Below are 16353 nucleotides of genomic sequence, written 5' to 3' on the forward strand. Positions count from 1 at the left end.
TAGCATCTGTCACCAAATAAAGTTTATCCCATATACTAGAAAGTGTGCTCACCAAAATATTTTACTTTCATTGCTGTTAAGAGCCATGGTGGCACAGTGGTTAGAGTGCAGTACTGCAGAGTACTTCTGCTGATTGCTGGCTGTAGTTCGGCAGTTCAAATCTCACCAGGCTCAGCCTTGCATCCTTCCGAGGTGGGTAAAATGAGGACCCAGATTGTTGGGGGAAATAGGCTGACTCTGTAAACTGCTTAGAGGGGGCTGTAAAGCACTGTGAAGTGGTATATAAGCCTAAGTGCTATTGCTATTATTATTTGCAAAATGCCATTTATTATGATGGAATGATACAGCAAGGCTGAATGTTCATATTATAAATATTAAGGGCATTTTTATTGAATATAGATATTGTTATGCACACACATTCCCCTTATGCTAAAGACCGAATAAAACAGAATAACTGGTGAATGACAGTTTCTCCTTCTTTGTTAGCCATGTTTCAAAGGTGATTGTTACTATTCTCTGTAGGCATAAATGGGAATTAATAATCTCTTTAAGAAGGATTGCAGTAGAAATGTCACTAAGGCAGGTTAAACTTCTTAGTTGCCCATTATTTTGCGTAACACACCTGTCACTGTGAATCAAATCTGCTTCTCTGATCCCTCAAGCGGATTGGTTCAGGGAACGGGTGAGGAAGGTTACATTTGATTTTTCAGTAACAAATCAGTACTGTGGGAACCATCAACCATTGTTTCCTTGCTTTAGAAAATAGCCTACCAACTGTAGTACATCAACTGTCTCACCCTTAGTTGTGAAAGTTCTGAAAATATTTTCATCCACAGATAAACAGGATGTCAGAAAAAAAAATGTGCACCCAGTAACAAGGATTTATGACCTCCTGGCCAAAACTATAAATGACTATTATATCTTTAGGAGGTTTCCATAAACATTCTCTTTTGAAAGTTAAATTTAAGCACAAGAAACCGAAATAATCAAAACAATTTGTGATGTTATGAGACCTAGTCTAATGATACCAGAATAAAAAGCAAAGGAAATAAAAAGGAAAAAGATAAAGAAATGATTGAAAAGAAGCTTTGGATTTTAAAAAAAAACTAGTATAAATGACAAGATACAAAAGAGAGCAGATTCTTAACGCTACAGATCTAATTATTTGGAAATTTGCTTTTATTTTATCTTTTATTTCTAAAGAATCATTACTCTGATGGATCCTATGCAATATTTAATATGTTCCAGCAAACAGTTATTGTTCCCCACATGTGCCATGTTTAACTATGAAATATAGTTATGTAACTATACATAAGTTATAGTTATGAAAGAAGAAGGAGGGGGCTTGGGTTTTCTTGAATTATACGTATGTTTGGCTTTTCCAGAACTCAGATGTTGACTCAATGAAGGGAGCAGGGAAAGTTTTTTTTTTTTTTAAATAGTCAAGAAACCAGAGAAAGTTCTTTCACCAGCCACAACAATTTCAGCGCTCAGCAATATAAGTAAGGTTGTCTACTCACGGAACATTCTGATTATATCACTGGCAATGCTTGGCGGACTCGACCCGTATGAATTTGTAGCTCGGATGGCAAACTGATACTTGTTGTTTGGAGTTAGCCCCTTCAGGATCATAGAGTCCATCTGGATCTGCTCTCTAATTGCTGTCCAATTGGTATCAAAATCGGGTCTGATTGGGATGAACAAAGAGCCCAAAATGTCATTAAAGCGAGCTTAGCCAATAAGCAAGAGCCAAACATTTGCTAATATCGAACATTTGCTGAATTTGCTATTCTAATATGAATAGCGAGTGTGAAATTTAGTTACATGGTTTGAGGGTTTTACGCTCGTTGCTGTCTCTTTGATTGTTTTGATTTTGGTACTCATAAAAAATTAAACCTCGGAATCCTGTTCCTACTTTGTGCAAAACAACAACAACAACAACCACAGAAGAGTTATTTATTTAAAACATTGATAACCCATCCACCATTTGAAAAGGCTCAGAGAGCAATTTGCATGCAATCAGTACAATAAGGCAGTTCCTGCCCACAGGCCTAAAACTAAAATGAGCCAACCGAAAAAGGAAAAGGAACAGGAAGGAAAAAAGAGGAGACTCTGGGCCAGTGGTGGAATTCAAATTTTTTTACTACTGGTTCTGTGGGCGTGGCTTGATGGGCATGGCTTGGTGGGCATGGCAGGGGAAGGATACTGCAAAATCTCCATTCCCTCCCCATTCCAAGGGAAGGATACTGCAAAATCCCCATTCCCTCCCGACTCCTGGGGGAAGAATATTGCAAAATCCCCATTCCCACCCCACTCTGGGGCCAGCCAGAGGTGGTATTTGCTGGTTCTCCGAACTACTCAAAATTTCTGCTACCGGGTCTCCAGAACCTGTCAGAACCTGCTGAATAGCACCCCTGCTCTGGGCATCAGTTATCATAATACAGACATCAGTCCCAAGGTTTATTTTTTAATGCATTTCCAAAAACCCTTAAATAAATAATCTCAGAGCACCATTTTTATGTAACAGAAGAAAAAAAAGTTATGGGGCAAAATCATGTTTAACTCTATTGAATTAATTTGAATTAAATTACATTTAAAAGTGTATTAAATTTTAATTTTTTAAAAAACATCTGTATGTCTTTATTTACGTTTTGTTTTCTCAAAGAAACCAACTGTCCAGAGAAAAAAGCACAGGCTTATAAGCAAGTTGATCTTATCTATACTCTTCATTTGCCCTGATGCTATAAATTCAAGAGGCTTAGAAAATTCAGATGTAAAAAAATCTCAATCTGTGCAATAAGTATTACAAAAACCCTTTTGAATTATTTATCCGTAGTTATATTAAATCCGTAGTTAAATTAAAAACGGAAGAGAAAAGGATTTGACATCAAACCTTAAAAAAAAATTGTACTTATTGTCTTCTGAGATATCCAGTGTCAACCCTATATTTTAAATTTCTGGTGTTCAGAAAAAAAGGCTAAATCAAAAGCAGACCCAAAGCAGAGGTGAAATTAAGCAGGTTCTGACAGGTTCTGGAGAACTGGTAGTGGAAATTTTGAGTAGTTCTGAGAACTGGCAAACACCACCTCTGGTTGGCCTCAGAGTGGGGTGGGAATGGAGATTTTGCAATATGCTTCTCCCAGGGGTGGGGAGGGAATGGGGATTTTGCAGCATCCTTCCCCTGGAGTGGGGTGAGAATGGAGTTTTTGCAGTATCCTTCCCCTACCACTCCCACCAAGCTATGCCCACAAAACCGGTAGTAAAAAAAAATCGGATTTCACCACTGACCCAAAGGATACAGGAGTCAAACTTGCTGTATGCTTGCAGAGGAAAAACAAAATTATTGACATGTGAACATCCTACCAGTGCTGAGCATTACAGGGATAAATAGAGAGAAGAGGTTACCCTTTTTCCCATGGGATCGTTCCTACACTGTTCAATATAAACGACAAAACTGAAAATTTTACTTTCTTGAACTTTGCTAAAGTCGTTCCTACGGAAATGGCTGAACATAACAGAGACTGAAAGACTTTGACACATAAGACTAAATTGCTGTCCCATTTAGTCTGGCATCCTTGAAATATTTACTGCAGGAAATAACTTTTCAAGTTTTAAATCTACTATTGTTTACATAAGAAACCAGCTGCAAACATTTTTGGAAGCGTTCTAATAAAAACTGCAGCACAAGAGAGATATTTTGTGTGGGGGTTTTTTGGTTTGTTTGTATTATTTGTGGCCCAGAGATGCTGTCAAACCAGACTCATCTGGCTTTTTCTAATCAGTCAATATAAAAATGATTTAATCATCTGAAGGTCAATTCTATTGAGCAAGAAGGGCGTACTCAGAAATCAAAAAGAGAGCAATTTGGAACTGTTTGTTTCAGCTTTGTCCAGTTCTGTGAACTTGAGAAACCAATTTCTCCAGCTCCAGGAGACAACAAAAATTATTTTTTGTAAAAACAAAAAATATATAAACCTAAATCTCTGTAAAACAGACTTACAAAAGTGACTCAACTGTAAAATATTGTCTTCTTTTTCTTAAAGAAATTTCTTCTAACAAATCCCTTTGATCCACTAAGGACCACTTAACTATTTGACTACTTGGCTTTTCATGTGGCTCCAAACCCCAAGGGACTCTTCTGTTTCTCGTAATTAAGAAGGTCTGTTCCGCTTTCTTTAAACTCTTTAATAGTCCTCTTCATTTTATAGATCATTGTGATTTATTTCCTTTCGTTTACTGAAAACCTCTACTTCTTAAAATGATATTGAGCACGTGAAGAACCCTGCCCAGTTGGGAAAGAATGAGCAAACATCGATAGGCTTTCAATTCTGAATCCTTGCTTGATTCCCAAGGAACCAATAATCCAGGAGTGTTATTCAGCAGGTTCTAACAGGTTCTGAAGAACCGGTGGCGGAAATTTTGAGTAGTTCGGAGAACCGGCAAATACCACCTCTGGCTGGCCCCAGAATGGGGTGGGAATGGAGATTTTGCAATAGCCTTCCCCCAGGAGTAGGGAGAGATTGGGGATTTTGCAGTATTTTTCCCCTGCCACGCCCATCAAGCCACGCCCACCAAGCCACGTCCACAGAACTGGTAGTAAAAAAATTTGAATTCCACCACTGCAACAATCCTAGAGGATTCCAGTTTAGCCATGACACCAAACAAGCTACAAAAATTCCCTCCTGGCAAGAGGAACCTACAATGGCAATTGCACAATACAGCTGTTACAATACTTTGGCATTCATTCGAATTTCCCTGCTACAGCAAAACGTGAAAAAGAGAAGGATAGCATAGGCAAGAATTCTGTTACAGGCTTCTGTACTCATACTTCCTCATACTTGATCTTTACAGAGATATAAGGAAGACCTCCCGTGGAAATACTGGAAGCTCTAGTATGCTCTTGGGTAGGATCGCACAACTTTCTCCAGTCCAACGGCCACACCTGACTTTGAGTGATATGCAAAGGTTAGCAATACAGGTATCCCTTGATGTACAACTGGTCACTGAGTGACTTTTTGAAGGTATTACGGACCTACCTTGGAGCTATTTACAACATGGGGATTCGAAGTTCCAATGGTTGGCTCTCGAACTTCAGGTGCTTGACAAGATGGCCACATTTATGGCCTTTTGCTACACCCCATGGTCACATGACCATGTTTTAAGATGGTTTTGCTAAAACCTGACACTTCGGGTTTTCAGCAAAACCATGCCCAAAGTGAACCACTGATTTGCCTAATAATCACAGTGCAAAATGATTGCAGTCTAACGAAAATTCAGAACCAAATCATACTACCTTCTTGTGTTATGAGAAAAGACAAGTTTCAGAATGGGGTTACACAAATAAAAAAACCTGAAAACCACTCAGTTAAATTCACTTGCAGAATATATAGCCATCTGAAGAGCACAGAACATAAGTCTTATATAGAAGACCATATAACCACACCAACTTTCCCCAACAAACATAATGAAGTAACTTATGTCACTAATATTTTTGTTTAATAAATCTATACATAAATACATTTTATTAAAATAATTGGATGAAACCAGGCATTCCTAATTAAAATTTTAAAAATCTGCCTGCATTTTATACTTTTTAAAATATTAATTGCCACTAAAGAAGGAATAAAATATAAAATAAAAATATTTTATATATTTAAAAAAAATAAAAAAAATAAAAAAGGGACATGGTGGCTCAGTGGCTAAAGACTTGTCAATCTTGTCGAGCTTGTCGATCGAAAGGTCGGCAGTTCAGCGGTTCGAATCCCTAGTGCCGCGTAATGGGGTGACCTCCCGTTACTTGTCCCAGCTTCTGCCAACCTAACCGTTCGAAAGCACGTAAAAAATGCAAATAGAAAAATAGGGACCACCTTTGGTGGGAAGGTAACAGCGTTCCGTGCACCTTTGGTGTTTAGTCATGCCGGTCACATGACCACGGAGATGCTTTCGGACAGCGCTGGCTCCTCAGCTTTGAAACGGAGATGAGCACTGCCCCCTAGAGTCGGGAACGACTAGCACATATGTGCAAGGGGAACCTTTACCTTTACCTTTTAAAGAAGGAATGGGACTGAATGGCTGACACTGGTATTAAAACAGGTATTCCTACAATGATCAGAAAACTGAAATTTGCTCAAGACAAAAGATCTCATCCACCAGTGTTACAGAAAACATCCCATCAGTGGAACAAGGCAATTTAACATAAAATACAAATATGAGTTTACATGGGAATTGTCTATATAACCAACTGATCCATCCTTAAGTGGAATCCATAGAGTTGGGCTGTCAACAAATTTAAATAAATAAATAAAGTAGAAGGGGGAGGGGGAATTCTATAGTACGGTAACAGTCAAGAGACGGTTCAGAAATGAGTTAGGATTAAATAGAAGCCCACCTTTCCATATTGCATTGTAACTCTAAGGGTGGAGCTTTGGAGATCTCTGCATGAGCTACTGTGGAGGTCCAGTGTGTATCATATGTGTGTTTCATAAACCACAAAGAAGAAGCAAGACTGAGTTAGTCCAAAACCCAAAAGAAACTCTGAAGCTGTGCTGAATCAAAGCCATTTAAACTAATGAATAAATAAGAACCAATTTCATTACATGATTGACATCAGATTGAAACAAATGTGAACCCACATATATGGAAAAAGTGCTCACATACAAATACCATAGTCAAGATCACCTGATAAATTCCACTGTGTAGTACTCAATTGGAGAACTTCCTTCACTTCCTGGTTTCCATGATAAAGCAACTTCTGAATCTGAAACAACAATGACTTGAGGCTGACTAGGTGGAGCTGGCGGCATACATTTATCTAAGAGAAAAGAAATTATATACATTATTGGACACTTTGGGAAACTCAGAATTGCTTGCAGGAGCAAAACCTTTGGTAAAATTGTAATACTAATCAAAAACTGGACTTTCTACCCATCCTTGTTTCAATCTCAGGAGAATTGCTGCTATTCAATATAGAAAATCCCACCATTTTTCCCCTTTCATAGAGGGAAACACTTAAAAGATGAAAGTGTTGCTCTGAATAAATTGATATAGTTATGGCCCAGAAGATGCCATGTTTTAAAATAAATTAATTTCCAAATGCCCTTGTGAAGAGTTTTGAAAAGATCCATACGGGCACCAATAAAGCATACTAAATTATACCATAAGAAATTTATTCCTTTGACTCCTTAATAATCCTCACCATTCTTTTTGCAATTGTAATCACATCCTGTCTCCTGACCAGATACTCCTTCGAAATTCCCATAACTCATTCCTACAGAGCCAAGGTGGTGCAGTGGTTAGAGTGCAGCACTGCAGGCTACTTAATCATAATCATAAGTTTATTTTGTCAAGCATATATAAGATAACAGGTAAAAGTATAAACGTAATTTGAATACATGAAAAGAGTAAGTAAAAAGAAATATTAGGACAGGGACGGTAGGCACGCTGGTGCACTTATGCACGCCCCTTACAGACCTCTTAGGAATGGGGTGAGGTCAACAGTAGACAGTTTAAGGTTAAAGTTTTGGGGGCTTGGGGAAGAAACTACAGAGTCAGGTAGTGCATTCCAGGCATTGACCACTCTGTTACTGAAGTCGTATTTTCTGCAATTGAGTTTGGAGCGGTTTACCTTGAGTTTGTATCTATTGTTTGCTCATGTATTGTTGTGGTTGAAGCTGAAGTAGTCATTGACAGGAAGGACATTGTCGCAGATAATTTTATGTACTATGCTTAGGTCAGACTGAAGTTGGCTAGTTCTAAATTGTCTAAGCCCAAAATTTGGTGGCATAAGGTATTTTATTGTGGTTACAGGAATGGAGGACTCTTCTCGTAAAATATCTCTGGACTCTCTCAATTGTATTTATGTCCGATATGCAGATGAGCTGTATTCAAGAATTGGTCTAGCAAATGTTTTGTATGCTCTAGTTAGTAGTACAACATTACCAGAGAAGAAGCTACGCAAGATTCACCTGACTGTTAGCTGCAGTTCGGCAGTTCAAATCTCAGGGGCTCAAGGTTGACTCAGCTTCCATCCTTCCGAGGTGGGTAAAATGAGGACCCAGATTGTTGGGGGCAAGACGCTGACTCTGTAAACCACTTAGAGAGGGCTGTAAAAGCACTATGAAGTGGTATAAAGTCTAAGTGCTATTGCTATTTCTGCACTGTACTGAAGTTTTCCTGACGTCCCATGTACCTTTCTGAAATACGCTTACAGTGTCTACAGTTAATTCTGTCTCAACCAGCACACTTAATAGAAAGCTATTAAAATGATATTTACCTTGTGATAGAGTTGTCACATTTCTAGGCATGCTGGCTTTGCCTCTTCCTGCCCAGCCATAAGCTCCTATGCTGACCCTATGGAGGGTCCCTGGCTTCAGATCTCCAATAACGACTTCCTGTTTGGCATAAAAATATAGAAAGGAACGAAGAGCTTTTTTTTTTTTAAATGAAAAGCTAAAATTATATTTTATTTTAGCTAATCGTAACAATTTATAACATATGTTAAGAGCACACTAGGATGTTCAATACACTAAATTAGATGTTCCCAAGGAATGGAATAAGCAATTGTAATATCTACTATACAACTGTCAATGGAATTCCATTTTAGTTACTTACAAAATGGTGCAGCGTTAGAGTGTATTAGGCAAAACCTTTCCAGAATCGAATCTGCCCATCACGATCCGGTAGTGTTGGTGGCGGGTAGTTCGGAGAACCAGTAGCAAAAATCCCTGGGCCCCCCGCCCATGCCCACCCAATCACAGCTTGCTGCTTCTTTCAGGCTCGCTTGCTTTTCCTGCCTTGCTTCAGCTGCTGCAATCCATTGCATCAGCTAGCAACTCAATCTGCCTGCCTGCAATCAATCCAATCGGTGAGCAACTCAATCTGCCTGCCTGCCTTGTGCCATCAATTTGGTAAGTACCTGAGGGTTGTTGTTTTTTTGGGGAGCTTTAAAAAAAATAGTTAATTGGGGTTTTTTTAGGAGTTTTATTTTTTTTTTTTAGATAGCAATTTAAAGTTAAGGAAGTTTTAAATTTAGCTGTTTTTATCTAAAAATAAAATAAAATAAAATAAAATAAAATAAAATAAAATAAAATAAAATAAAATAAAATAAAATAAAATAAAATAAAATAAAATAAATTTATGCAGCTTTCTGAGATTTGGTGTGTTTCTATAGTGTTTCATTCTAACTACACAAACACACAACATCTTACAAAGCTGTATGTGGCATTTTGTGTGGAAAAAGTGTGGAAGTTGGTTTTTGAGCTTCCACACTTTTTCCACACAAAATGCCACATACAGCTTTGTGAGATTTTATGTGTTTGTATAATTAGAATGAAACACTACAGAAACACACCAAATCTCAGAAAGCTGCACAAATATTTTATTTTATTATTTTATTTTATTTTATTTTATTTGTGGCTGTGTGAGGTTCCTGCTTGTTGCAGGGGCCATTTGGGGTGAAGTGCAGCTGCTTTTACATTGTGTGTGAGTCAGTTGTGTTGTGTTGTGTTGTGTTGTGTTGTGTTGTGTTGTGTGTGTGTAAAGTATAAAAGTTGGTTTTTGGTACCTCTTATTGTTTTGTGTACTTTGTTTATTATTTTTATTATTTATTATTATTGGCCACGCCCACCCAGTCACCTGACCACCAAGCCATGCCCATTGGGTCACCTGACCACCAAGCCATGCCCACCAATTAAGCCACACCCACAGAACCGGTAGGGAAAATTTTTAGATTTCACCCCTGCTTCACAATGATAGCTGAGAACACTTTTAAGAGTGAGTTGGATGGATGGATGAATCTTCCCACTTAAAGGGCCACAATCTTGCCTATTCTTTGCAATCAAGTTTAATTTATTCAAACATGACTTCATCCCTTAATTGCATTTGGTACCCTGATCGGGGTGGGCTAAGACTTAAAAATTAAGATTTATCTTTCTTTATATTGTATGTCTTGTCTTGTTGCCTCCACACAGAGAGTTAGTCAGGATTGGAGCAATTTGGAGATTAAAATATGATCATCAATATAAAGGTAAAAGTTTCCCCTGTCCAATTGTAGCCGACTCTAGGGGGCAGTGCTTATACTGTAGGGAGCCAGCATTGTCTGAAGACATTTCTGTGGTCATGTGGCCAGCATGACTATACACTGAGGCACATGAAATGCTGTTACCTTCTCACTGAAGTGGTACCTATTTATCTACTCACATTTGCATGCTTTCGAATGCTAGGTTACTTGCTGGGGCAAGTAACGAGAGTTCAATTGCGTAGCATTCAAATCTCGAACCCCAGCTGTCAGCTTTCCAGCTGATAAGCTCAGTCTTTAACCACTGAACCATCACACTCCCAATTATCAATATAATTATATAAATACTTAAAATATATTTCTGTAGATCTAAAATTGCAACTAGTTGACCAAAATATTATTGCATATCTGTTGAAATACCTTATAAGGAGGAAACTACCAAGTTCAAATAAACTGCTGAATAGGAAATGTCCAAAATTCAATTCTGGTTCATATGATCTAGAAGTATGATATACTATTCTCCCTTCTGAAAAGAAGTTGTTTTATATATTAATTTTGTTCTATAAAGATTTATAGAATTTGTAGTTGATCATATTCTTTTGAATTACATACTAATGATTTGGAAATTAACTGGAGGTCAATGAAATGAGTCACTGTAATGCTTGGCTCATATTCTTATAAGGGTTTTGTAATCAACCATCTGCAAGGTCCTCTTTTATGAGGAAAAAAACCCCACAGATTAGATATTGGGGAAAAAATTCCTAACCTAATTATTGAGGGATAAATAGGTTCTATATGAGAAACAATTTCATTGCTGAAATTCTTGTAATTCCATCCTTTCATATGAAGAATGGTTGCAGGAACTGGGTATGTCTAAGTTTAATGAAAAGAAGGACTAGGGGACACATGATAGCAGTCTTTCAATATCTCAGGGGCTGCCACAAAGAAGAGGGAGTCAAGCTATTCTCCAAAGCACCTGAGGGCAGGACAAGAAGCAATGGGTGGAAACTAATCAAGGAGAGAAGCAACTTAGAACTAAGGAGAAATTTCCTGACAGTTAGAACAATTAATCAGTGGAACAACTTGCCTCCAGAAGTTGTGAATGCTCCAACACTGGAAGTTTTAAAGAAGTTGTTGGATAACCATTTGTCTGAAATGGTGTAGGGTTTCCTGCCTAAGCAGGGGGTTAGACTAGAAGACCTCCAAGGTCCCTTCCAACTCTGTTATTCTGCTCTGTTCTATTCCTATTCCTATTCCTATTCCTACTCCTACTCCTACTCCTACTCCTACTCCTACTCCTACTCTACTCTACTCTACTCTACTCTACTCTACTCATCTCAATTCTATTCTGCTAAAGAAGATTCTGAGAATCTTGCTTGGGAGAATTACTTTCAATGAATTGGTTGCCAAGAACCTAACCGATACTGTACATGACTGCAAACAAGCAACTAAAGCAAACAAAGCAACAATGCAACGGTCTGAGGAGCATCACTTTTTCTATATATGAAAAATATTTTATCACTGAATGTCACAGTTGGAAGAACAACTCAGAAGTCTGGGGTGGATATACTGTACTTCTGTATTTATCTCTGAGTTCCCATTTCATCATTATTGTTGAGTAAATACTGTAAACCTAAATATGAATAATTTATGACAAGACATGAATATATGTCTGAAATTACTTTTAACTAGCATGAGAGGGATATCTTGTGTGGATTTATTATTTTTCTCAACTTGCAAACGGAAGAAAATAGAGAAGAAGAAATACTGTTTTAAGCCTATTAGAAGTACCTGTTTTGCTCTGCTGTGCATTAGAATGCATCTAAAGTATTGTTTCTAGTTCTGGCCTCTGCATTTTAAAAAAGAAATAAACTTCTACAGAATGGAAAAAAATAAACAAGTCCCATGAAGAGCAAATGAAAAAAACAAGGATATTTAAGAGAAAAGAAGATATAAATGACAGCAGTTTTCAAATTCTCTGGGACTTTTGTACAAAACACAGACAGTTCCATGTTGCCCCAAAAGATTTTTAAAAAATGTAATGTTATTAATGTAAATTTACAGGCAGTGCTCATTTAATGGCCATAGTTGGGACTGGCAACTCCATCACTAGGTGATATGGTCATTAAGCAAGACAGCATCACATGACTGTGATGGACTTATGCCTTCATTTCCACCATGGTTGTTAAGCAAACCATTCACAGGCATTAAGCAAGGTATCACATGACTGCAACTTGCTATTTTACTGTTGGCTTCTCCATTGACTCTACTTGTCAGTAGCTAGTTGTGATATGCACAAATGGCAATTATGTGACTGCTGTACAGAAATACTCATTAGTTCAGAACCACCAACTCAGTCATGTGACAATCACTAAGTGCAAGGACCAGTTGTAAAGTTAGTTTTTCAGCCTAGGGCAGGGGTGTCAAACTCGATTTCATTGAGAGCCGCATCAGGGTTGTGTTTGACCTTGGGGGGTTGGGGTGGGCATGGCCAGAGTAGGCATGGCCAGTTCAACATCACTCATGTCAGGGGCACCTATGGCGGCCCGAGCACTCTGCCAGTGAAAATGGACTCCCGACCTCCGTTTTCGCCTGCAACAGCTTCCTGCAACCTCACTCTGCGGTCCTCTCAAGCTGTTTTCAGTTGCGACAGCCTCCTGTAACCCTCTGCCAGCGAAAACAGAGCCCTTGCAAGCTCCATTTTCACTGGCAGAGGCACCGCGGGGTGTTCTTCACTGTTTTCAGGGTGGCCCGTGGGCCAGATCTAAGCACCCTGCGGGCCGGGTCTGGCCCCCGGGCCTTGAGTTTGACACCCCTGGCCTAGGGAATAGGAAGATAAGAGATAGCCTAACCCACAGCTGAATAGTGAGTGGGGCAATCTGCTCAGAATGGATCTTTCCTAGTTTCTCAAGCTGTAAAGAAGCTGGAGGTAGGATTGACATTTCAGACTTTCAATATTTTATCAATGTATTTCTCTAATAAAGTTGAATTATCTTATTTGGTCATATTTCCTGTCTGATTTACCTGGAAAGGCTGATATAAAACTTGCAACACTAGAATGTACAATTCTCCTGCCGTCTCCTTTACAGCTCAAGAAGCTAGGCAGGGTTTCTTCTGAGCCTCTTGCAATGCCCACTATCCAGATGCAGACAATGGCAGGGTTCCAAGTAACACCCCCAACGCAAGAAAACTCCGAGGCTTGAGTTTCCCCAAAGTTCCATTTTATTAGAGATGTTATATTGGCACATCTGGGAAAACCCAAATCTGAAAGCTTCCAGGTTTTCCCCACCCAAAGGAAAGTTCAAGTCCCTTCCCCTGCACCCACACGTCCATCACTTGGTCCAATCAAAGCACCATCCCAACTGGAGATGCCTCCCAATTTCATCCATCCAGGTTCAGGGCAAGATGTCCTTGACTTTCTGAGAAAGGAATGTTATTCTGACTATATATCACCCTGGCTCCATACAATACCACCTCCCAGTTTCCCAATGTGGCAGGCCTGAAGATCCAACAAAAAAGATGGCTTCCAGCCTGACAGACTATGCTGTCCCTTCCCCTGATACAACTCAAAATTTGTCTTTTTAGGAACCATGTTAACTCCTGTATCTTTTTGCTAGCAACCAATTACCATTCCTTGATTTCTTTTTCACAAATAGCATGGATTCACTATTCTTTATCTAGGCATTATATTTCTATGTCCTAAGTTCAAAACTTTATCTCTATTCTTATTCAATTGTGTCCTCAGTCCACTTCTCCAACTAAAATATCATTTTTTAAAAATTTTATTTCTGCCTTCTAGGTTATTAACTCTATCAAATTCTGTGTCTCTGCCAATCTCATAAAGAAGAATAAGCATTATCTTCCTCCATGTCCTCCTCCAAGTAATAAATAAAAATGTTGAAGAACACCGGGTCAAAGATTGAAAATTGTGGTAATCCATTCTTCTTCTACTTTAACGAAGACATGTCATTTCATTAATCTATCAAGATTATTTTGAATTTTGTCTCTCTCTTCTAGAGTACTAACTAGCTCATTTTAAAAATCATATGTGTGGAAATTTCAGTTGCGACAGTTCCTTCTATAAACTATTTTTCCCCCTTAATCTTCTTCCCCTCCCTTCCCATTTACAGATATTTATAATCTTAGTCATACATAGTACATGGAAAATTATACAAAATTTAGAACAACTTGAAATAGAATCTCCAGGTGCAGAAAGTTGGTGAGTTGTCTGCCAAATCTCATTGTGCTGGTGTTTTTTCCCCTCCCTTTAACTCCCTTGACAAAATCATATGAATGCATCCCTAGCCGCTGCTTTTTTATTTATGCTTCCTTTCTTCACTAAAGCCAGGATTTGCACTCCCAAATTCAAGTTTGCTATTCCACATGCTATTGCTAAAGTACTTTAAAATAAAATGATCTCTCATGAGGGGAAAAACAGGAAAACAACACACATTTTGTCCTGCTAGGCATTCACTAGAGATAGAGATAGCTGTGAGGCATAAGTGTTGTGCGCAGGATTAGAAGGGATGAAGAATCCCGGGAGCTTCCACATTTTCACAAATGGGCTCTACTCCCTTGTGCATAGATCTTTATATGAATATATACCCTGCCAGGCTCTAAGGCCTTGCAATAAGTTAAACTAAAACTTTATTTTTAAAAAAAAAAAAATGGGGGGGGGCATATAACCCCACAGAGACAAAACTGGAAAAGAATGTTTCTTAATGGATTCTGAGTGCAATAAAATAAAATAATCTACCAGTGTCACTTTCCCTGTAGGGTCAGAAACCAAACATCTTTGCTAGACGTTATTGAATAACCAATGCAATATTAATATCTTGGTTAGAGTTGATTAGTTTTTCTCAGCCACAGTGCATTTCATATCAAAGGCTCATATGACATAAATGGTTTAGGGGAAGTCTAATCATTTCTCTTCACAGGTTCTTTAGTTCAAAAATTAAATGTTTACAAGGAAACTGGGAAAGCTGTGTATGAAAGCAGTGAGAAACTCTGAAGTTTCAATCAGTCATAAAATATACTTTTCCTTACTGAATAAAGAATCACTGATATGTTTTCCCCCATAATTTTGCTTATGCATTTTTATTTAGACTGTTTTCAGATTTATTTTTTTGCACAGGTTTATAGGCCGGTCTTAAAAAATATATTAAACTGCATTTATTATTATGATTGGTGGAGACAGATGTGATTAAGCTGCCCAACATGTAGTAAAACTTCATCTACTTTAGACTGAAACTCCACTTATATTTAATGAGAGAGCTTAAATCCAAATGCATAAAGCAGTGATATGCATAGGATATGCATTGTATTATAAGGGTGCCATTTATTTCTAAATTATCTCTCAGATTTCCTCAACAGAATGTCCCCTCACACTGGAGCTATAAGTACAGGTAGTCCTCAGCTTATGACTACAATTTAGCCCAAAATTTCTGTTGCTAAGTGAGACAATTGCCCCATTTTACGACCTTTCTTGCCAGATTTGTTAAATGAATCACAGCAGTTGTTAGTGACATGGTTGTTAAGTGAATCTGGCTTCCCCATTGACTGTGCTAGTCAGAAAGTCATAAAAGGGGATCATGTAAGGTAAGGTAAGATAAGCTTTATTGTCATTTTTTACTGTGAGCCCACTGGACCACATTAAAAATGAAATTCTGTGGCCTACTCCCCAAAAAAGTATATATGTACCCATATACATACATATCACACATATGTATATATTATATACATACATACATACACCCATACATATATCTGCATATTAATCATTGGCTATTTTGAATACATAGCGGAAATAGGAAACTTGAGAGTTCAACAAGGTTGATGCTATATGGAACAAAATTGTGACTGAATCTAGATGTTCTTCAGATACCACGAAGCCTCCTCCCAGAAGGTAACAAGGAAAACAGGTTGTGAAGAGGATGTGTAGCTTCCCTGACAATCCTGCGGACCCTGGTCAAGCATCGCTTATATGCTATGCCCTGTATAGAAGGGAGTGAACTACCAATAATTTTTTCTGCCGTCCTCACCACTCTCTGCACCGCCTTCCTGTCTGAAGCAGTAATGCTTCCAAACCAGTGGTGGGCTCCTCCCGGTTTGGCCAAGCCGGTAGTGGTGATGATATGACGTCACGGAACTGGTTCTCTTTGTTCGGGAGTTGAGCCCTTCTGCCCCCCCGCGTTATTCTTACCTTTTATTTGGCCCCGCCCCCAATCTATTCACTGCCTTCCGAGTTCCAGCTGATCGGCTAGAAGGAAAAAAACTGTTTAAACTCTTGCCGCGGGGCTTCAAAGGGCCGCCCTACAGCTGATCAGTGTTAAAAGGCA

General features: G+C 38.5%; 1 protein-coding gene across 2 annotated transcripts in view; it reads right to left on the reverse strand.

Annotated features, from left to right (window-relative positions):
- The window catches only part of EGFLAM (EGF like, fibronectin type III and laminin G domains), a 123380-nt gene that overhangs the window by 53137 nt on the left and 53890 nt on the right, over positions 1-16353 (reverse strand). For both annotated transcript variants that reach the window (XM_070935934.1, XM_070935933.1), the window contains exons 5-7: positions 8273-8390; positions 6679-6811; positions 1521-1687 (exon numbers count right to left, since the gene is read on the reverse strand). In XM_070935934.1, the coding sequence (XP_070792035.1) occupies positions 1521-1687; positions 6679-6811; positions 8273-8390 (418 nt within the window). The remainder of the gene's footprint in view (positions 1-1520; positions 1688-6678; positions 6812-8272; positions 8391-16353) is intronic.

The sequence above is a fragment of the Pituophis catenifer genome, unplaced genomic scaffold, assembly GCF_029215685.1.
Source record: "Pituophis catenifer annectens isolate HBS135680 unplaced genomic scaffold, rPitCat1.0.hap2 SCAF_2, whole genome shotgun sequence".
Classification (NCBI taxonomy): Eukaryota; Metazoa; Chordata; class Lepidosauria; order Squamata; family Colubridae; genus Pituophis; species Pituophis catenifer.